The sequence below is a fragment of the Amblyraja radiata genome, chromosome 6, assembly GCF_010909765.2.
Source record: "Amblyraja radiata isolate CabotCenter1 chromosome 6, sAmbRad1.1.pri, whole genome shotgun sequence".
Lineage (NCBI taxonomy): Eukaryota > Metazoa > Chordata > Chondrichthyes > Rajiformes > Rajidae > Amblyraja > Amblyraja radiata.
The window spans coordinates 52341966-52366031 of NC_045961.1; the positions used below are offsets into that span (position 1 = coordinate 52341966).

General features: G+C 39.1%; 1 protein-coding gene across 3 annotated transcripts in view; it reads right to left on the bottom strand.

The window, feature by feature from the left end:
• Positions 1-2076: 2076 nt before the first annotated feature.
• Positions 2077-24066, bottom strand: part of flt3 (fms related receptor tyrosine kinase 3) — a 69320-nt gene continuing 47330 nt past the window's right edge. For all 3 annotated transcript variants that reach the window (XM_033022835.1, XM_033022834.1, XM_033022833.1), the window contains 15 exons: positions 22008-22114; positions 19707-19809; positions 18505-18689; positions 18023-18120; positions 17172-17304; positions 16809-16913; positions 14819-14929; positions 14582-14735; positions 9227-9363; positions 7563-7681; positions 7350-7472; positions 5180-5291; positions 4994-5093; positions 4185-4290; positions 2077-2941 (listed from right to left, as the gene is read on the bottom strand). In XM_033022835.1, coding sequence (XP_032878726.1) covers positions 2891-2941; positions 4185-4290; positions 4994-5093; positions 5180-5291; positions 7350-7472; positions 7563-7681; positions 9227-9363; positions 14582-14735; positions 14819-14929; positions 16809-16913; positions 17172-17304; positions 18023-18120; positions 18505-18689; positions 19707-19809; positions 22008-22114 — 1744 coding nt within the window. In that variant the 3' untranslated portion in view covers positions 2077-2890. The remainder of the gene's footprint in view (positions 2942-4184; positions 4291-4993; positions 5094-5179; positions 5292-7349; positions 7473-7562; positions 7682-9226; positions 9364-14581; positions 14736-14818; positions 14930-16808; positions 16914-17171; positions 17305-18022; positions 18121-18504; positions 18690-19706; positions 19810-22007; positions 22115-24066) is intronic.

Here is a 24066-nt window from a genome sequence, read left to right on the forward strand (position 1 = left end):
TTGGTCCCCTAATTTGAGGAAGGACATTCTTGCTATTGAGGGAGTGCAGCATAGGTTCACCAGGTTAATTCCTGGGATGGCAGGACTGTCATATGCTGAGAGAATGGAGTGGCTGGGCTTGTATACTCTGGAATTTAGAAGGATGAGAAGGGATCTTATTGAAACATAAGATTATTAAGGGTTTGGACACGTTAGAGGCAGCAAACATGTTCCCGATGTTGGGGGAGTCCAGAACCAGGGGCCACAGTTTAAGAATAAAGGGGCTGTCCCACTACGGTGACCTAATCTGCGAGTTAAGAAGAGTGTCTTTGACCTTCAAGCTCGAGGGCACTCGCCTGGAAAACCTCGAGCTGGATCGACCGTCCGCGTTGAAACCGTGAGCTGGATCGACCGTCCGCGTTGAAACCGTGAGCTGGATCGACCAACCGTGCACACATACACATCGCAAAGGCGGGGGCTAGGAAAAGCGGGGGAGCGCAGTCTGAAAGTCACACCCACGATGAAGAGGAAGGTAAAAGACAGCTGCCACAGTGTATGGTAAGTCCTTTAGAGAGCACGGAAGGGAGGGGGGGGGCGGGAAGAGAAGGGGAGAGAAGAGGAGAGAAGGGGAGAGAAGGGGCGAGAAAGGGGGGGAGAAGGGGAGGAGAAGGGGGGAGAGTAGGAGTGGAAACACTTTTAAGAAGTATAATAAAGTTTAGCGGGCATTTTACCTTCCGGTCAGTTTTCCTTGGTCCTGAAAACTCCAATGAGCCAATCAAAATGTCCGGTCAGTGAAGGAGATTGCCTACGGCTGCCCTCGACTGCCTGTAACTAAATAGCGACCCCACTCCACTGCACTACGAGTTATTTATGAACCATGCCGACCAAATTTTACTCGCGGAAAATGTTTCAACATGCTGAAAAGAATTTACGCGACCTGGCTGAGGCCGCGAGTATTCGGGAACTTCCCTCGAGCATGAAGGAGAGTTCCAGTGACCTCCTAGGACCTCCTAGGACCACGTGTCGACCATGCTGCGAGTTTGAGTCAAGGGCAAACTCTTCTAAACTCGCGGATTAGGTCGTCGCAGTAGGACAGCCCCTTCAGGGGTAAGGCATTTAGAATGGAGATGAGGAACTTTTTCTCACAGAGTTGATAATCTGTGGAATACTCAGCCTCAGAGGGTGGTGGAGGCCGATTCTCTGGATGTTTTCAAGAGAGAGCTTGATAGAGCTCTTAAAGATGGTGGAGTCAGGCGACATGGGGAGAAGGCAGGAACGGGTTACTGATTGGGGATGATCAGCCATGATCACATTGAATGGTGGTGCTGGCTCGAAGGGCCGAATGGCCTACTCCTGCACCTATTGTCTATTATCTAACAACACACTGCAGACATACTAAAAGGCTCAAGTGCTTCCAGAAAACATAGCTGTCATTGTTAACAGAGCAATATAAATACAATTTTAACCAATTCAAACACACCTAAGCAAATTTAAATAAAAAAGAATGTTGATATTGATCCAGGATATCCTTGTGGAGTATTGCTGCAATGCTCTCCCTGGTCAGCAGTATAACCTGATTGGACACGCTTTATTTTGTTCAGTTATAAAATAGTTTAGGGGCACCATGTTCCGTCACCAGGCTAGCAATGCAAAAACTTGGACACATAATTTGAAGGCAATCAATAAAATTCCGCCAGGTATTTAAATTTAGTTACTGAAATAAATCTGAAATAAAAGCTTGTTATGATGATCAAGAAACCACTGGATGTCATAAATATTTCAATGTCAACTAAAACACCAAATAATGTAAATCTCTTATAGCTTGCGGTGCTGGCCTAGATGTTACTTCAGATTCACAGCAATTTGTATGGCATTCAACTTATCTCTGAATTAGTCTGTCATATCCCACTCTTGTAAGGCCATTAAGGATAGGAACTGGATGATGCCTTTCTCAACAAAACCTTTGTAGTAACTCATTAAGTAAAAAATACCCTATATGATAGTGAGCAAAGTTGTCATCAGCCTGGCTATAACATATGGACATACAATTTGTTTACCTACATCTATCCAACAGAACATGCAGAATATTTTTTCTTGCATTTTATTCAATTCATTTAACATCTGGGGAAAGGAAACAAAAAGTCATTCTCTGTGCCCTGCTAGTGCTCATATTTTTACAAATCCATCATAACTTTGACTCTTGCTATCTCCATAACTTCCACTAGCCGAGTAACATTTCAGTAACTCTGCATTCCTACTGTGTGTCCTCTTCTACACAGCCCATTCTACTCAGCCCTTCAATTACACCAGGACTTCAGTCATCGGCACTCCCAGAGACTGACACATTTTTTGGACCTGAAACATTAACACTGTCTCTTTTCCCACAGATTAAGTCTGACCTCAATTCTCTGTTTTTATATCCACACTATAAACCCTGGAATTCCCTTATTCATTCTCTCCACCTTTTCACTGTTAACTTATGGTGTCTCTTTCCTGCCTAGAATGATGCTCTTCAAAACCTCTTCACCTCAGCATTTCAAGAGACTCTAATCTCCCAGTTTTCCATTATAAATTCTGTGAATCTTCATCATTTAATTTCAACACAGTTATTAAATCTGCCGGTTTGTAATACAAAAGAGAAACATATAAATTTGTGACAGCTCAGAATTCCAGAACAATTTAACGACAACACAGGAAAACCCAAATAGCTGGAAGCATTATACTGTTCTATATGTTAGCAGCTTTGAAATTCATTGATTAGTTTAAAGTAAAACTAAAATGTTCGAAAGCTACACGTGATATTTTGGTCAGATACAACAGAGAAATTACATTTTGATTTCTTCAACCATTGGATCATTTTCATTCAGTGATGTTGCAGACTGGATCCAGACTCTCCTCTGAGATTTAATGACTATTTTTTATGGTCTAGATTGCATTTGGACTCCATATTGTTGTGGTAAACCTGAACATAAATAAACCAAAACAATAAATTAGTGTAAAATTATAGAGTCAATGGAATCTATTATGTATTATAGTTCATAATAAGTGTGTGAGATGATAATATTTCCACAATGTGATTTAAATAAATGGCTTGTAAGAAAACTATTAAAGGCAGGATAGGTAATACTAAGATGAACAGAATAACTCAACTAATAACTCACTAACACAAACATAACTAATAACACAAAATATAATAATAAGATGCAAAGTGCTGGAGTAACTCAACGGTTTAGAGAGCCACACTGGAGGACATGAATAGGTGAGGCTTTGGGTCAGGACTAATTAGTCTGAAGAAGGGTCACAACTGAAAATGTTGCCTATCTATGTCTTCCAGAGATGCTGCCTAGCCTGTTAAAACAGGACTTAGTTTAGGTTTGTTTAGTTTACAGATACACCGTGGAAACAGGCCCCTTGGCCCACGGAGTCCACGCTGACCAGTGATCACCCGTACATTGGTTCTATCCTACACACTATAGGGATAATTTACAGAAGCTAAGTCTTTGGAATGTGGGAGGAAACTGGAGCACCCGGGGAAAACCCACATGGTCACAGGGAGAACGTACAAACTCCATACAGACAGCACCCATAGACAGGTTCAAACCCAGGTCTCTGGCGCTGAGAGGGAGCTACTCTACTGCTACATCACTGTGCCACCCTATCCTTGCTGTCCTATCTGGAAGAGCAGGCACATTAAACCAGGGTCCTGGGCAAATTTATTTCTCAGCCATCATTATCAAAGTTAAATCAACAGGCCACTTATCACTGACTGTGTACAAGACCTTACCATGGACAAACAGGTTACATGTTTGCCTAGATAACAGTAGTGACTAATTAACCTACTTGTTACTAACTAGTAAAATAGCCAGTGATGTTCAGGTGCCATACAGAGAGATTATTTTGCATGAATACAAACCCCTTCTTATCAAGTCTTATAAATAAGCTAAGAGCTGCCCCAATTAGAGAGCGGTCCTGAACTACTATGTAGCTCATTGGAGACCCTCGGACTACCTTTGATTGGACTTCACTGGACTATATCTTTCACTAAATATTATTTCCTTTATCCTGTATCTGTGCGCTGTGTGACGGCTTGATTGAAATTGTGTATAGTCTTTCCGCTGACTGGATAGCATGCAACAAAAAACCATTTCACTATACCTCGGTACACGTGACAATAAACTAAACTAAATAATCCCATGTTCACTTACAGCCACTTCAGCATCTGCAAGCCGCTTTTCAAAAATACAAACTAAGTCTGAAAATGCGAGTCTTTTTCCTGGATCAAGAGCCCAGCAGTTTAGTATCACTTTGTAGCTGTGGAAACATGGAAAAGTAAGTTAGGAAATGGGGAACAATAACAATACATTGGATCAAAATAAATGAACTGCTTCAATCCCATAATGTTTGCTTGAAATGAATGTGCTTGCCGCTTTGCCCCAAATGAGTGGCTAATGCCCCTGTCCCACTTAGGAAACCTGAACGGAAACCTCTGGAGACTTTGCACCCCACCCAAGGTTTCCGTGCGGTTCCCGGAGGTTGCAGATGGTTGCCGGAGGTTGCAGGTAGTGGAAGCAGGTAGGGAGACTGACAAAAACCTCCTGGAACTGCACGGAAACCTTGGGTGGGGCGCAAAGTTTCTGGAGGTTTCCGTTCAGGTTTCCTAAGTGGGACAGGGGCATAAGAATGACTGAAATGATGGTCTAGATAGGATCCAAAGTGCCGTTGCTATATATTGCAATACAGCAATTATTTACTGGTTTCTTTCATTGAAAGGCATTTCACATTCTTCAAGGATGGTTTCACATTTGAACTTCACTGTCAATGATGCCTGTGGACTCCTGCACCCAAAGGACAAAGTGAATTTAATCAACTGGTGAGAGGTAAAAGATTTAATAGGAACCCTACAGATTCCTCCACCCCCCCCCCCCCGAAACATAGCCTATTCCTTTTCTCAAGAGATGCTGTCTGACCCGCTGAGTTACTCCAGCATTTTGTGCTAATCTTTAGAAAAACTTACATTGCTTCTGTTGCGTAAAATGGTTGATCCATCTTAAATCCACTCTTAATTAACTTGTAAAAGTTTGTATCTACTTGGATTCCAGGATATGGGTTGACACCTGAAGAAAGTCAAGATGTGACATTAACCAATACAACTGAGCAGAAATCATGGGATAACGTTTGGACATTAAAAATCCATCCTTACCAAGTGAGAATATTTCCCATAATAAGATTCCATATGACCAGACATCACTATGAATTGTGTAACTGCCTTCAAACAAGCTTTCAGGAGCCATCCATTTGACAGGTAATCGTGCCTATATTTAATGGGGAAACAAAATATCAAATATTAATATCAAATAAAAATATAAAATAAAATTAAATTAAAATAAAATAAAATAAAATAAAATAAAATAAAATATAATAAATAAAATAAAATAAAATAAAATAAAAATATAAAATAAAATAAAAATATCAAAATAAAATATTAAAGATCAAAAGATTAAATATTTAAAGTGAGAGAGGAAAGATTTAATAAAACCTGAAGGACAACTTTCTCACTCAGAGAGTGATGGGAATATGGAATGAGCTGCCAGAGGAGGTAGTTGAGGCAGGTACAATAGCAACATTTAAAAGACACTTGGGTAGGTACATGGGTAGGAAAGGTTTAGAGGGATACAAGCCAAATGCTGGCAAATGAGATAGGCTAAGATGGGGCATCTTGGTTGGCATGAATGAGGTGGGTGAAAGGGCCTGTTTCTGTGGTGTGACTATGTGAGATTCGGTAACAAGCCACCTTAATGACTTTTTCTCAGTATCATGAAAGGCCTAATAATGAGATTATTCTGCAGAGCACTTCAATTATTTCTTAACTAAAAGTATAAAAGACTGCAAGGATTCAGTAGGTCAAACAGCCTCTGTGGAGAAAGGAACATGTTAATGTTTCAGTTTGAAGACTGGCAAAGTGAGAAAATAAATATATTTTCAACTGGAGTATCAATGATAGAATGCACACCAAGGGTGTCAAGGTGACATAATTGCTTTTGGTGCTAAATAGAAGAAGAAATGTAATGCTTTTTAATTATAGCTCATCTGTGTGGAGGAAAGTAAGTAGAGGGAGATGAATGACGGTAGTAGCACGAGGAGGAGAATAAACCTGCAGGAACTAAGGTGACGTTTTGGGTCCAGACCCTTTCTTCATACACGTGATGATGCTTTGATGTGGTTTAGCAAATGACAAACAATTTATTTAATTCCATGAAATTTAACAGAATTAATAAAGAATCACATTAGCATCATTAATTGCTGAGGTCTTTCACTGAAATTGATGGATAGTGTATGAATTTCCAGAATTTTCTGTAGTTAGAATTAGAATTTCTTTATTTGTCATTCAAAACAAGTTTGAACGAAATTTAGTTACCATGCAGTCATAACAGTAAAAAAAGCAACAAAACACACAATTAACACAATTTAACACATACATCCATCACAGTGACTCTCCTGCAGGCACCTCCTCACTGTGATGGAAGGTAAAATAAGTCTTATCTCTTCCTTGTTTCTTCTCCCATGGTCAAGCAGTCAAACTGCTGTGTCGAGGCGATCGAGGCTCCCAATGTTGTAGCACCCGCCGGGCGTTGGAAGATCCTGTGGCCGATTTTAAGCCGCGCCGGGCGATGAAAGGCCCTGCGAACGGGCCAATTTAAGCCATACGATTCGGGGTGGGCGAAGCTGTTGTGAGCTCCCGATGTTACAGTCCACAGGGCTCGCGGCCGAAGCCTCCGAAGTCGAGTCACAGCCGCAATCGCAGCGCCACCACAGCCTCCGAAAGTCAACCAGCTCCGCGATGGTGAGTCCACAGGCTCTGCGACTGGAGCCCTTATGGTCGATTCCAGTTGGAGGCCACCAGCTCCTCGATGTTAAGTGCGAACAGAGATACGACATGGAAAAAGGTTGCTTCTCCGTTGAAGGAAGAGATTAAAAAGTCTACTCCTGCACCTATTTACTATGTCTATCTTTCTATGAGTTAGTTCATCTTATCAACAGCAGGCAGCAACAATAATTGGCAATTAATGTTGGTTACAGCACGTTTCCATCTGATTGTTATCTAGCAGATGCCGCCACAAGAATTCTTTGTGAGAATATTTCTAAATTTTTCCACTTGTTCAAAAAAACCCTGCAGATTAGAACTCCATTTAACCATTCCTGATCTTCTTTTGGGCGAAGGAGAAAAAATAGAAAGAAGAATTGCAAGGTATGTACAACAGGTAGATGACTCTCTCTTGTTTGATGTACACTGGTGTCAAATAATAAAATTAATTCCAAAGTACAGATATCAGATTAGACAAGGGAACAAAAAAAGAAGAACATAAACTTACATTGCCTCTCATGACATAGTTGGAATCTTGCATGATGTCTCTTGCCAATCCAAAGTCACATATCTTTGCAACTTTCCCATGTGTCACCAACACATTCCTGGCTGCCAGGTCCCTGTGAATGCACTAACAAAAGAGCCAGTGATTAACTTACTGTGGCAATGCAGACTGGCAGACTTTAAATACTTGACACAAAGACTGCTTAAGTAAGCTTACACTTCTTGATGTGAGGAAGTCCATTCCTCTGGCAACTTGGTATGAAAAGCTGAGAAGATCTTCAAACGTAACAACGTGTAGATCATCATCTTCATATTTACTGGCATTCTGATAGTCAGCTAATAAATTAAAAGTCCCAAAATTGTATTTATGGTTTAATCGTAACTGTGATATTTATACAAAATACTGGGGTATTTACACAAACGTGCATTTGCTCTTTGTTGGAAAATTCATATCAAGTTTGTTGTTTGCTATAGACATATACTTTAACCATTTGTCTTGTAGAAATCAAAATTACAGCATTAGATAACTTGAGATAACTTTTTCTCTTTTATTTGGACTAGGTTTAGTTGAGTACAATTACTTTTATATTCTCTGAGGAATATGGGCCAAACACAGGTAGGTGGGACTAGTGTAGATGGGACATGTTGTTCAGCGTGGACAAGTTGGGCCGAAGGGATTGTTTCCGCATTTTGCGATTCGATTACTATATTTGCACAGACTTAATATGAATTAATTCCACAAAAAGACGGGATTTCCAGTCAAGATTTTGTTTCACATTAAAATTTATTATCATGTAACAATAAAGTCACAAGAGTCACAACATAATTCTAATAATTTTAAGGTTGTAACAATGATCAATGGAAAATTGCTTACCAATAGCAACTTCTTCATTATTTACTAGCTTTATTAGTATTTCGAATTATTAAAAGTAAATCTTAAAGCACAATAAATGTGAATAGAAGTTATTTCTGAGTGTAAAAAAATCCTTCAATTTTCAATTGGAACAGCACAGCACAGGAATGGGCCCTTTAGTCCATAATGTTTGTGCCGAACGTGATGTCAAGTTAAACTGATCTCATCTGCTTGCACACGATCCATATCCCTCTATTCCCTGTCCTTCCATGTGCCTATCTAAAAGTCTCTTAAACGTGACAATCATATCTGCCCCCATCACCTCAGATGGTAGGGTGTTCCACGCCTCCACCACACTCTGTGCGAAAGGAAACTTGCCCCACACCTCAATTCTATGACAAGGTTTTCCATACTCATGAAACATGATGCATGTGTTATTGCTTTGCATTAGCTATCCCGAGTATCATTCATCACACATCTATAGCGCTTGCTTTAGTTGTCACTACATTCTTCAACGGATCATCTGTGGAAAATACCTGCCAGAATGTGATTTATTCCTTGATTGAATATCTTTACTGAACTGCAGTCTAACATGTTGTTTATGTTCACACAGAGAGTGGTGGGTATATGGAACGAGCTGCCATAGGAGGTGGGCGAGACAGGTATTTTGACAACAGTAAAAGTAATTTGGACAGATACACGGATAGGAAAAGTTTAGAGGGACATGGGCCAAATGCAGGCAGGCAGGCAGGTCTAGTGTAGATGGGGCATCTTGGTTGGTATGGACAAGTTGGGCCGAAAGGCCTCTTTCTGTGCTATATGACTCTATGCTATGGATTTCAAACAATTGAGAAAATGCCTTTTATTAGATAGATAACTCATTGTAACAATGTTCTTATTTTATCTGCTCAAAATAAAAAAACTAGATAAACATCTGCTAATCACACATTATAGTTCTCTATGTTTTACACACAGTACCAAAGAATCGTCTGTTCACAAACTGTGCTTGTTTATAGGAAACTGCTTACCCATATTGATTGGGCACGTTAGCTCATTCTCGCTGGACAATAAATCACAGTCGCTGATACGTGACAATGTATCTGTACCAGTCTTTTTGTTCATTGGCATGTACGATTCATTTTGCAGTAAATTTTTACCATTGTATCTAATCAAAATATGAAATAAAGATATTACGGTAACACATACAATTCCCAGTTCTAAGCATTTCTTGGAAAGCAAATATCGATAAGTAAAGCAAAACACTCATTACTTCTAGTGGTTGATTTATAATTAAACATCAAATCTGAAAATAAGAATGATCTTGAACAAAATCCATTTAAAAGTTTCCACTCTTATTGATTAGCTAAAGCAAGAACAAGATACAAAGAACTGCAGATGCTGCTTTACAAAAAAAGACACACTGTTGCAGTAACTCAACGGGTCAGGCAGCATCTCTGGAGTACATGAAGAGGTGGTATTTCAGGTCAGAAACTTTCTTCTGAATAAGGGTCCTGACCTGAAACGTCACCTATCCATGTTCTCTGGTAATGCTGCCTGACCCACTGAGTTACTTCAGCATCTTGTGTCTTTTTATTTAAGCAAGTAAACTCCCTTTATGGTGTATCTGTATGCTGTGGATGGCTTGATTGTAATCATATATTGTAGTTCTGCTGACTGGTTAGCACGCAACAAAAGCTTTTCACTATACCTCGGTCAGAAACTAAACACAAACTCAAAGTTGGGTTATCGAGATAAGGAAGTTACCAAATGTTAATACTGAAATGTGTTGTGTTTGCTGGTCTTCAGCAAGGCAACAGCTGTAACACCATAATTGGCCACTGTGGCCCATGACTGAAAGGAGAAAACACTCATGTTCAGAGCTGGAAGGTACACAAAATTGGTGGGGAAACTCAGCGGGTGCAGCAGCATCTATGGAGCGAAGGAAATAGGCGACGTTTCGGGCCGAAACCCTTCTTCAGACCAGACTCCATGTTCAGAGCTGCCAAGTTTTGTCAGAGCATTTCAGTATTCTAGTACTGTACCTGAAAATCAGTATTTTGCTGAGGAAATCAGTATTTTTATGCGGTGCCATTTTGCTAAAAAAAATGTTTTTTTAAAGTGCAGTCATACCCATGTAATAGTACAAGAATTCATAACTTTGCTACTAATTGACATGTCTTCTACGCACCTTACTTGACAGTGCATTCATTGCCATCACTTTATATATTGCTCTTTGAATGCCTGCTTCCTGCTTTTAGCACCAGATGATGATGTAGAAGCCATTTTGGAAGCCTCCCCCCCTCCCTCGCTCTCTCTCTCTCTCTCTCTCTCTCTCTCCCTCCCCCTCCCTCCCCTCCCTCCCCTCCCTCCCCTCCCTCCCCTCCCTCCCCTCCCTCCCCCTTTCCCTCTCTCTTCCTTCCTTTTTTTCTCCCTCCCTCTCTTATTCTCTCCCACCCACTTTCCCTCCCTCTCTCTCCCTCTCTCCTTCTCCCTCCCCTCTCTCTCTCCACACCCTCTCTCTCTCCACCCCTCCCTCTCTCCCCCCCTCCCTCTCTCCCCCTTGAGCCCACCCAAAGTTCTGTAAAATCAAGGCCAATCCCAATGTAACTGCAATCCCACTGGTAACCTTTCACCGCTAGGCTTATCCACAATTCTACCACGGCCTGAAAAATAATCAAAGGCTCAAAGAGAATTCCAAAGACTCATTGTTATATGAGAATTTTCCTGAACAGTCTGTGACCCATAGCGCTATGTTTAAAGCCCATAGCGCTATGCTTAAATGAAATACGCTCCAGCTGGTAGCACTATATTTAGAACCTACAGCCTTATAGCCGACAGCTCTTTATTTAAATTCCCACGTGTTAAACTGACAGCGCTCTGTTTAAACCTGGAGTGGGACAGGCAGCGACTCTGGAGAGAAGGAATGGGTGACGTTTCTGGTCGAGACCCTTCTTCAGACTGAACTGACTCCGTATTTAAAATCTGTATTTAACACAAAATCGTACACCAGTATTCTTATCGCATTTCCATACAAAATACGGAAAATCCATACTACTTGGCAGCTCTGCATGCTTTTTAGATCTAGTCCTGAAATATTGCTATGGTGCATGAGAGGAAACACCCATAAAGAACTGATCTTTGGTGATTACTTATAATGCAAGTGTTGGACATTCTGTGAACCTTGATCAAGGTACAACAGAAGTTGAGGGGGAAAAGAAAACATGTGTGTTTGTGTAATGCTGCTCTATACTACGTATCATGCATCTCTCTTGTGGTCTTTCAGAAACACCAGCCATTAGTGAGAAGTTGCAGTCAATTTCAACCAGCTGCTAGCATTGATATAATTGTGACCTCAACAGGCAATGTATTAAAGGAACACATATTAAAAAACACAATTTCTCTTCCAGGTGGCACAGCATTGCTCCTGGAGTCATAGTCTCACAAGTTTGGGCAAGTTTCCCCACAGCTCCATTACAGTAGGACTCTTGCCTTCCCTTCCATTCATATTCAACCAACACCTTTCCTTACATTGGACTCATTCTTTAGTTTAGTTTACGTTATTATTGTCATGTATACCAAGGTACAGTGAAAAGCTTTTGTGATATCCACTCGAAGAAAAGACTACACATGAATACAATCAAGCCGTCCAGTGCACAGATAAAGGATACAACACACATTCTCCCTCTTTGTGTCCCACTCTCTATTTCCCCCCTCCCCCTGTGCTTCTCTGGTTAATCATTCCCATATTCCCCTTCCTCCCACTTCCCCACCTTTTTCTTTGCTCTTAAACATTTTACTGGTAGTGCTTTCTCAAGGTCTGTCTTCTACATGTAGCAGAGATACTTCTAATAAAAATTATTATTGGAGATCGCACAGCAGTTTAGTTTACAGATACAGCACGGAAACAGGCCCTTCCCCGCACATTAACACTATCCTACACACACACTAGGGACAATTTACACATACACCAAGCCAATTAACCTACATACCGGTACATCTTTGGAGTGTGGGATGAAACCGAAGATCTCGGAGAAAACCTACGTGGTCACAGGGAAAACGTGCCAACTCCGTAGACCGCACCCGTAGTCGGAAAATCGAAGCAGTCTCCACCGCTGTAAGCACTGTAAGGCAGCACCTCTACCGCTGCGCCACCGTGCCGCCCAGTTGCAATGGATGGGGGAATTAGTTAGTTGCACTGACCCGATTGTAGGTTTAGAGCTAAGGTCTATTAGACAGGAGTGTAAAGGGCCATACAAGGGCTCTTATGTACAAAGACGGTACAAAGGCACATTCTTCAAATGCACTCTTTCACTTCTCAAAATTACATCGTCAACACACACACACACGTCACTGCCTGCCATTCCGAAAGGGACCCGTTAATCCCTACTCTTTGTTTCCTGTCTGCCAACCACTTCTCTATCCATGTCAGCACTCTACCCCCAATACCATGCGCCCTAATTTTGCCCACTAATCAAATGCTTTCTGAAAGTCCAGGTACACTACATCCACTGGCTCTCCCTTGTCCATTTTCCTAGTTACATCTTCAAAAAATTCCAGAAGATTAGTCAAGCATGATTTCCCTGCGTAAATCCATGCTGACTTGGACCGATCCTGTTACTGCTATTCAAATGTCCGGCTATCTCATCTTTTATAATTGACTCCAGCATCTTCCCCACCACTGATGTCAGGCTAACTTGTCTATAATTCCATGTTTTCTCTCTCCCGGCTTTCTTAAAAAGTAGCTACCCTCCAATCCACAGGAACTGATCCTGAGTCTATAGAACATTGGAAAATGATCACCAATGCATCCACGATTTCTAGAGCCTCTTCCTTAAGTACCCTGGGATGCAGACCATCAGGCCCTGGGGATTTATCAGCCTTCAGTCCCATCAGTCTATCCAACACCATTTCCTGCCTAATGTGGATTTCCTTCAGTTCCTCTGTCACCCCAGATCACTGGCCACTACTATATCAGGAAGATTGTTTGTGTCCTCCTTAGTGAAGACGGATCCAAAGTACCTGTTCAACTCCTCTGCCATTTCCTTGTTCCCCATAATAAATTCACCTTTTTCGGTCTTCAAGGGTCCAACTTTGGTCTTAACTAATGTTTTCCTCTTCACATACCTAAAGAAGCTTTTACTATCCTGCTTTATATTCTTGGTTAGCTTACCTTTGTACCTCATCTTTTCTCCCCGTATTGTCTTTTTAGTTATCTTCTGTTGTTCTTTAAACATTACCCAATCCTCTTGTTTCCCGCTCATCTTTGCTGCATTATACTTCTTTGCTTTAATTTTTATACTGTCCCTGACGTCCCTTGTCAGCCATGGTCGTCCCTTTCTCCCCTTGGAATCTTTCTTCCTCCTAGGAGTGAACTGATCCTGCACCTTCTGTATTATTCCTAGAAACACCTGCCATTTTTGTTCCACTGTCATCCCTGCTAGTGTATCTTTCCAGTCAACTTTGGCCAGCTCCCCCCTCATAGTCGTCTTTATTCAACTGCAATACTAACACCTCCGATCTACCCTTCTCCCTCTCCAATTGTAGATTAAACCTGACCATGTTATGGTTGCTGCCTCCTAATGGCTCATTAACCTCGAGGTCTTTTATCAAATCCAGTTCATTACATAACACTAAATCCAGAATTGCCTTCTCCCTAGTAGGCTACAATACAAGCTGTTCTAAGAATCTATCATGAAGGCACGCTACAAAGTCCCTTTCTTGGGGTCCAGTACCAACCTGATTTTCCCAGTCTACCTTCATGTTGAAATCTCTCATAACAACCACAGCATTACTTTTACTACATGCCAATTTTAACTCCAAATAAGGATGAAATAAATGGCTAGTTCATTTCTCTTGTTGAAGGATAATTATAGGCACTATCCACTACCACAACAAAAAAAAAGGGTCATTTGCACATGAACCAGCAGACTGGGTCATGATCTATCTCAAACATACATCACCTCTGACATTCACCATTTTCCATGCCTCAAAATAGTATGGATATTTTGAAGTATAAATTGATCCTATAACTTACCACAGGAAACACACATTTTTGTAAACTATGTTAATACTTAAAGACAACAGAGCCAGACAGATTTGAAAAAAAGATTCCATCTGTTTTAAATACGTATTACAAGTCCATTTCAAGTTATGTTGTGTTTATTGTCAAATGCACAAATATGGTGAGGTACAGGTATAATGAAAATCACCAGCACAGAGACACAGACAACACACACAAAAAAAAAATTATATATTGAACTAAACCAGAAATATTTTTAAAACATGCAATGATATTGCCATTAATTTTGCCATTCAGGGCAATTTAACAGATTGCAGAAAGTAACAATTTTGACCAGATAATTCCAGTAGAAAATCCACGTTACCGTAATTGTTGGTCATTGTGAAGATTGTGGTAGAAGCTGAAGTTGTTGTGTGCAAAGACATCTGTTAATGTCCTATGGAATTTCTCCCGGTTATTTTTTAAGTAATTAAGGAGGTCTCCATAGCAACAATATTCAAAGATTAAATAAACTGGACCTAAAACAGCAGAAATTAAAGCATTCATAAATAGCATGATTTGGATATAAAGAAGGCATAAATACAAGAGTGCAGTTACTTACCCAAGTGAGTGCAAGCTCCTAAAAGATTCACTATATTTTCATGGCTCCCCATGTGAATCATCATTTTCAATTCAGACATCAAGGCTTCTTTTTCAGAAGGTTCATATTTTTCTTTTAAGTGGGGAATAAAAATATATTCATGAGTCTCTTATTTTAATTTAAATAATGAAGTGCATGTGTGCTCTAAGCCATTATTTTACACGCTTCAATGATATTCATGGACATTCCTTGAAAAATTGTTACTTTGTCATAAAGTTCATGGCAATCCCTGACCTATGATTGTTCAAAATAGGGAGAGGGAACATAGAGAAAGGTAGAGAACCTCAAGCAAACCTTAAAATCATGAAATGAATAGATCGGGTCTCTTGCACTGAGTCTCTTACCCAGAGCAGAGGAATTGAGAGCCAGAGGACATAGGTTTAAGGTGAGGGGGGAAAGATTTAATAGGAATCTGAGGGGTAGTTTTTCACTAAAAGGGTGGTGGGTGTATGGAACGAGTTGTCAGAGGAGGCAGTTGAGCTGGGGACTATTGCAACGTTTATTGCAACCAATTAGACAGGTACATGGATAGGACAGGTATAGGGGGATATGAGCCAAATGCAGGCAGGTGGGACTAGTGTAGATGGTACATATTGCTCAGTGTGGACAAGTTGGGCTGAAGGACCTGTTTCTACGCTGTATGGTTCTATGATACACATGGGCTCTAAGCAAAATGGCACAATGGAACTCTCCAAGTATCTCACTAGCCAAGCATCTTCTGCTCCACCAGTGGAACAATATGAAGATCCCACGTCACCGGCTGCCTCAAACCCACAGAACTGAAGTCATCCTCAGCCCCAATGCACTATCAATAAGATCAGATCAGAGGGTATTAACATAGTTCAATGAAGAAGAGTCCTGACCCAAAATGTCATCTATCCATATTCTCCAAAGATGCTGCCTTACCCATTGAGTTACTCCAGCATTTTGTGCCCTTTATTTGTAAACTAGCACCTCCAGTTCCTTGTGTCTACATTTTCTTGTTGCATTCGAATTAATCTAATATGGTTCTTGCTATTTTGCTGCAAACATGCCCATGCTGTTTACACTAATGCCCCAATTGTTCTGATGAAAGTGAACTCACTTACAAGGTCCTAATAACCAAGTCTACAAATCTACAAGTCTACTAATAAAATGTACTCAGGTTTGAAAACTTGCATTATTAGTATTGTAGCCTCCAACTTACAGCGTTTCAACACAAACCATCATTTATATCATTGCTATTTATCTGTTATCCAATTAATTGAACAAACATTATGTTATTTACTTATATTAAAGTGTATCAATGATGACTAATTTATAATGTTGGGAAATAACTCCGTGCTTTTGACCTTCTCTATATATGTTTTTTACTTTTGCTGTTATGTTAAGTAGGAGCTATGTAGAAATGTCAGGATCCATTCAGTTTTAATCATAACTTTATAAGAACATACTAGTAAACATTATCACGAATAAAATAAATAGCATTCCAAATACAAGATAATAAAACAACAAAAACCTTAAAAGAACACAGTCAGTCTGGAGAAGGGTCTCGACCCGCAATGTCACCTATGCCTTTTCTCCAGAGATGCTGCCTGTTCTGCTAAGTTACTCCAGCCTTTTGTGTGTTGCAGTCAGCAAATTGCTTTTAGCTATAGTTAAGTGTTGTAGCTTTTATTTTTATTTAATAATCCAAAATAACTTTTAATAAATGAATTAATTCATGTGAATAGAAAATTCCACCAAAAACTTGAAAGCGATATCATGCTTATATGTGTAGGAAGGAACTGCAGTTGCTGGTTTACCCTTCTTCTGGAGAAGGGCCTCAACCCAAAATATCGCTTATTCTTTTTCTCTAGAGATGCTGCCTGACCCGCTGAGTTGCTCCAGCTTTTTGTGTCTACCATTTTTATTTGAATGGTTTCTTGAGCATAAATATCCTCAAAGAAAGTGTGCCATAAATTGAACATACCCTTTAACATCTTCACAGCTACTTTGACACGAATATCAACTTTACTAATTCCATATGCTGTGGCTTCAACTACTTTTCCAAATGCTCCAGAGCCAAGTACACTCCCTGCGGGGAAAAAACAATTAGCAAGGAACTGGACCAAATCTTATTTACAGTTCATACTGGGCAATGATTTCAAATAAGGAATAATTATTATGGATATGAAATAGAAATTGAATTTGTAGTTTTGAATGGCAGTTAAGTAAACACATTAAAAAAAACATTTTTAAAACTTGCTCTGAAGTTGGGCAGCCAATCTTATGCCATCCATGCCCTTCTCGAGGAAGTATATATTTTGTAGCACATTTTGGAACAGATACTTACCCAGTTCTAAATTTTCTCGAGGAAATTCCCATTTGATATCATAAGCAATTTGACTAAAATCAACGTAATGGTATTCATTCTCAGAAGATCCAACCATCTGTATCATTTGGAGTTGACTTTCATAGCCAGGTTGCTTAAATGAAGATAAGGATACCCATTATTCAACTACAAATTTCTGTTGCATCATTAGTTATTTCGAGAGCAGCTATTCTTAAGAAGAAAATTATGATTATAGAACTATAGAAATCTGAACACTGTATTCTAACATACAATATTTCTGTTCTAATTTAATTTCCACTTTAGTGAAAGCATATCCCAAAAATAATATGAATCTGCTTTAGTTAGGATAAGAATGGCTTTCAGTTTCTTCTTTTATTGTTCTTATAACAGTATCTAAGGAATGGAACAAGTGAACTCTCACCTAGAATGCACCTGTCTCTTGTGTTGTGTCAAGCTCAATCAGTCAAGTTAACTTTATTGTCATATGCACAAGTACAGTAAGGTACAGGCACAATGAAAAGTTTGTTCACACCAGCATTATAGGGATATAGGCAATAAATAGAACATAACTTACACAGTGAAAAGAAAAGCAAGATTTTGGTGCAACAACACAATTAGAAACAACTCCATGTAAGTTTAAGAGGTGAGAACATACATTTGAGACACATCTTTCACAACTCCAATTTCAACCTGCCAACTGGATATAAACCGCATGCTTGTGACCTGATCAGCCTTTTCAGAAAGCATGTGGAATATCTGTAACTTTCTCATTGAACATATTTTTTGAGTTGATCATATTACATACATAAACTATTTAATACATATCCATTAGTAATACTATGACCATTTACCTTCTTGTATTTGTAGAATATGAAAGCCACTAAAGCAATTGTAACCAGAATAAAGATTCCAGCTGAGGTGACTAAGAGAGACTGCAAATATTTCACATCTGTAAAAAAGAGGGGAATTAATTTGTATTTTGTATAAATAAATTACAGCTTGATGGGCTGCATAACCTACTTCTTAGCCATACAATTTCAATGATCCCATGATAAAAACAATATAGTGTAGCACCAACATTATTATTCCTTGTACATATTCTTCTATGTTCTTTTAGATAGGCACAAGGGAATGCAGGGATATGGATCACGTGAAAGCACATGAGATTTGTTTAACTTGGCATCATTTTGGACGTTGTGACCTAAAGGGTCTGTACCTGTGTGGCACTGTTCTATGTACATTCTACCAGACTTCTGCATCATAATTAGTTCAAAATGTTGATATTAACTTTGCTTAAGGAATGATAAAACATGAATGAATGAAGCAACATTACCTTGCTTTTGAAGAAACATTTTCTTGCAGATTGATCCTACGATATTCTCTGCACAGCACTTCATTAAAAACCCACCCACCATGGTCCCAGAGTCCAGTACACTTGTTGTAATTTTGGTGCCAAATTCTTTTCCTTCTGACAGCTCAATCCGAATACCTTCAGTAACAGACTCTCCTTCAGTACAACTTAAATATGACAAAAAAATAGGCCAGGTTAGAAAACCACATCACAGAATATATATGCTCTTAATAGTCTTAATAGTCTTAATACAACTTAAATATGACAAAAAATAGGCCAGGTCAGAAAACCAAATCACAGAATATATATGCTCTTAATAGTCTTAATTACACTGACATCAGCTTTACACATCATCCAAGTGCGTTGGACAGAAATCACTTAATTATTTGGTTACTCTTTAAACATTTTTATTTAGTTTACTTTAGTATTGTGTCAAGAGTATGAAGAATTTAAATAAATTAACCAAAAATAGAAGAATCATGTTGCATAGATATCCTTGAGATATAGTTGCAATAGTGCTCTCCTCATTGATTAATATTTTCAAGATATACTTATGATGGCAAAAAAAATTCAGAACAATTAGATCAGGTTTTCCAGCGGCTTGTTTATCATGCACAGGAGTACCAGTATATTTGGTTGAATCCTTCTGGACTTTGGGAAGAACATGGGAATAGAATGCCTCTCTTGCACAAATTAAACTTTCTGTGGAGAAATCTTATTCATGATCGCAGTTGCAAAATTTTCAATTGGACTTTACGGGACTTTATCTTGCACAAAACGTTATTCCCTTTATCATGCTTCTGTCGATTGTAATCATGTCTAGCCTTTCTGCTAACTGTTCCGCACACAACAAATTGCTTTTCACTGTACCTCGGTACACGTGACAATAAACTAAAAAATAGAACAAAGTCTTTATTTTATTTAAATAATGATTTTTCATGTCTGTAAGAGCAGCACGCAGATAGTTCTACACAGCTGGAAATGGCCTTATTGCAAAAAATAGCAACATAGTGGCACTGAAAACAGTGCTGAAATGTGCGCAATGGAAAGGAAGGCAGATAAAAAATATTTGTTTACTGTAGGAAGTAAATAGTAAGTTTAAAACACCTTGAGTCAATTGAATAATTTTCATGTTATTATTTTAATGGTAACATCAAGTGGCCGTTACATTTTTTTGTACTTACAGCACTCCATTGCATTTTGTCCAGTTTATTCTGACTGAAGGATAACTTGCAGACATGCACGAAAGATGACTTTTTGTCCTTGAAAGCTCCAGAGATGGTTTTGCTGTCAAACGTGCAGTTTATAAATTTAGTGGATGGTCATATTTATGAACATATTATCAAGTGTTATGAACATAAGTTTATGAATATGTTATCAAGTTCATCTGAACTACCAACAGTAATAAAAAAAATCTATCTTACAGATATAATTACTGTTCTACACATTTCTACTGTTCCAAGACAAGTGGACTGGTTTGTCATGGATCACATCAAAAATTTTGTTGGAACTATGCTCATCCAAAGAGGAGGTGAATATCCCATCATAATCCCGACATGCCTTGTGGATAGAGGAAAGTATTTGCGATGTCTGGTGGTGAATCACTAATTAAAGGATAACTATGCTAGGACATTTTCTGGTAGTCACAGTATTAATGTGGCTGGCCACACTTCAGTTTCTGGCATTGGAAAGGCAGCTCACCTCTGGAATATCTTTTGCAGGTGCCTTGATGATAATAATACCATTGAATGTCAAGGGTAGGTGTTCCATTTTCTCTTGTTAGAAATGGTTACCGCCTGACCTGTCACCTGCCACTTAACAGCTTGTGCCCGAATGTTTGCAAGGTCTTAGTGCTTACAGGCATGAACTGCTTAATTTGCTCAGCATTGTGCAGTCCTCAGCAAACACGCCAACATCTGTTCTTATGATGGGTAATTGATGAAGCAGCTGTGGATGGTTAGACATGAAATCACAGCTCTACGCTCCCAGTGATATCCCGGGTCTGGTAGGTTCACTGCCAATAATAACAATGGATCTCCTTTGTGATCTACTGACTTGTCTCATAGTTTATTTACCCAGTCCACATGTGACAACTCCATCTTCATACCATTGTAATTGCCTGACCTTACGTTGAAGACTTACACAGACTCTTTGGTCCATCAAGTCCACACTGTCCATCAACCACCCAATTTTAATTAATCCAATCTCTGTACATTCTCTTCAATGCTCCCCAGATTTTACCAATCACTTACATACCAGGGACAAATTATAGTGGCAAATTAACCTACCTATTCACAAACCTTTGGGATGTTAGAGGAAACCTGCTGGAAACCATTTGATCACAACTTGGAAATTCCACAGAAACTTCACCATATATCAGGATTGAACCAATGTCTCTGGTGCTATCGGGCAGTAACTTTACTAGCTATGCCACTGTGGGGTAGCCTAGCCTATCTTATCTCTTCTCATAAGACAACTCATTGAAAGAAATAAGACACTTTTCAAAGGGTGGCACGGTGGCGCAGCGGTAGAGTTGCTGACTCACAGTGCCAGAGACCCGGGTTCGATCCTGACTACAGTTGCTGTCTATACGGAGTTTGAACCTCAATGAGGTTCACATGACAACAAATAAATTGTATTGTATCATTGTATCATTGTATGTTCTCCCTGTGACTGTGTGGGTTTCCTCCAGGTGCTCCGGTTTCTTCCCACACTCCAAAGACATTCAGGTTTATAGGTTAATTGGCTCCGGTAAAAAATTATAAATTGTCCCGTGTTCAGGATAGTGCTGGTGTACGGAGTGATCGCTGGTCAGCGCGGACTCGGTGGGCTAAAGGGTTTGTTTCTGTGCTATATTTCTTTTTTTGTTTTTTTTTGTTTTTTGTTTTTGTTTATTTTATTAGAAGTTAGTACAATACAAAACAATACAGTGGGACCTAATTTTAGGTGCCAACTATGTCATAACGTAATTATACATTCTATGTACAACCTCTAGTTTTATGTTTTTGAAAAGGAAATAAGAAAGACAAGAAGAAGAAAAAAGTAAAAAAATAAATTTAAAAAATTGGAGAAGAGAAAAAGAGGGAAAAATAGATAGTAGAAAATAGAAAAACGTGAAGTGTGTGTATAAGAAAAGAAAAAGTGGAAAATAGAAATAGGAGAGAAAGACCCTTAAAAGAGAAATTTTCAAATCTTTATTCGGAGATGTAAATCTATCCACGTCTGTGCTATATTTCTAAAGTCTAAATCAAAACTCTACAAAGTATTCCCAATATGGTCTCACCTATGTAATTGAAATAAAACATTCTTACTTTTGTACTCATTTTCCCTAACAATACACAACACCATTCTGTTTACAAAAATTAGTATTTGATGATACTTTTCATCATTTGGATGCTCACAAATCTTGTCTATATCAGATTATTGGATTATTTTATCAGCTTACTAATAAAATTTAAGCACTTAGCTATATAGCCTTTACTTACTTTTTACATATAAAGTAAAAGATGTCTGAAATTCTGTCTCCTCATTTTCTGCAAATAATTCGTAGATTCCAGGTTTATGTCCATGATCACAAAATGATGCAGAAAAACTAGGAAACAGTGAAAATAATTATGCAATGTACAAGCAGCAGACCTTAAGCAGAAAAAAAAATCTGCAATTAAAAAGTTTAAAGCAAATTGGTACTTTAGAGATAGCCAAATACAGCTCTTATTTCAATATTAGTATGATGGCATTGTGGATTTCCGCTAGTCTTGAGACTCTCTAACCATGGAAACAATCAAGCTGCTCAGATATGGCATGAAATAAATTTATAAATAGGTGCTTTATGACAAAGGTCTAGTATGATTAGTGTCATAGAGCATGGAAACAGACCCTTCAGTTCAATTCATCCATGCTGACCAAAATCCCCATCTAAGGGTCCCAATTCCTGACAAGAAACCGTCAATACCAACTCAGCATTTGTCCCCAATGGCGCCATAGCGTGTTCTGACCGGTTAACAAAAGCCTACACTCTATGACACATTTCATGCAATGCACTCAGCATTTGTCCCCAATGGCGCCATAGCGTGTTCTGACCGGTTAACAAAAGCCTACACTCTATGACACATTTCATGCAATGCACCTTGTGCTTTTCAGCAGAAAAAGGTGCTTAATATAACAGAAACATAGGAGCTAACTTAAGTCATTCAGCCCATCAAGTCTGCTCCACCATTCACTCATGGCTAATCTATGTTTCCCTCAACCCCATTCTCCTGCCTTCTCCCCGTAACCTTTAACACCCTTACAAACCAAGAACCTATCAATCTCGACTTTAAAAATACCCACTGACTTGGCCGCTACTGCAATGAATGGCAATGAATTCCACAGATTCACCACCCCCTGACTAAAAAATTCTTCCTCATCTCCATTCTAAAGGTGCACCTTTCATTCTATCCCTTCTGGTCCCTAACTCTCCCACTACAGGAAATATCCTCTCCATATCTACTCTATCTCTGTCTCATAATGTTGACTTTAGAGCAGCTGTTATGTTAATTATCTGGATTCCTGTTTATGCAATAATAATATTAAAATGTTCAAAAGTTAACCAGACACTTGGGGAAAATGTTAATAAGTAGAAAGCCCTTGCTTTCAGTTCGTGTTTTGCTTGCTTTGATGAGTGGTAGTATTGAGTCAGAGTGAGAAGTATATTGAAATTGGTTCAAACCGAAGATAGACACAAAAAGCTGGAGTAACTCAGTTGGTCAGGCAGCATCTCTGGAGAAAAGGAATTGGTGACTTTACGGGTCGAGACCCTTCTTCAGACTGAGAGTCAAGAAAAGGGGAAGTTGGTTCAGATGGTCAAGAACAGAGCAATTGTTGGGCCAGGCTGAAAAATCTCCTGTCAGTATACATTCTACAACTCATCTGTAGAAATTTGAGAGAATCCTTCCAAACATAAATATACTGATGTGCTTTCTCAATCACCACATCAGCATGTAGGGAGCAGTTTAGGTTGCTAGTGATATTGATGTCTAGGAACTTGAAGCTGTTGACTATCTCTACAGTGGCTCATTGAGGATAGAGTTGTGTTCACCCCTTTCCTTCCACTGGCTTTCTTAGGTCAACAAGCAACTCTTGCATCTTGCTGATGGTAATAATAATAATAATAATAATAATAATAATAATAATAATAATAATAATAATAATAATAATAATAATAAATTGAATTTATATAGCGCTTCTCAAGAACTCAAAGTCGCTTTACAAGGCAAGGCAAACAAAAAACAAAAACAAAACACAAACAAGAACACAAGAGGCAATAGCAGGGCTATTGTTCTGACACCATGACAAGGTTCGGGATCACTTTCATTGTTGTATATCTGGGAGACAACAGTGGTATCATCAATGAACATAAAGATTGAGATGCCGCTGTACTTGGCCATCCAATTGAAGGTGTACAAGGAGTAGAGCAGAGGACTAAGCACATAACACTGAGGTGTACCAGTGCTGATAATCAGGGTGGGAAAAATGTTACGACCAATTCTACTGACTGAAGCTAAT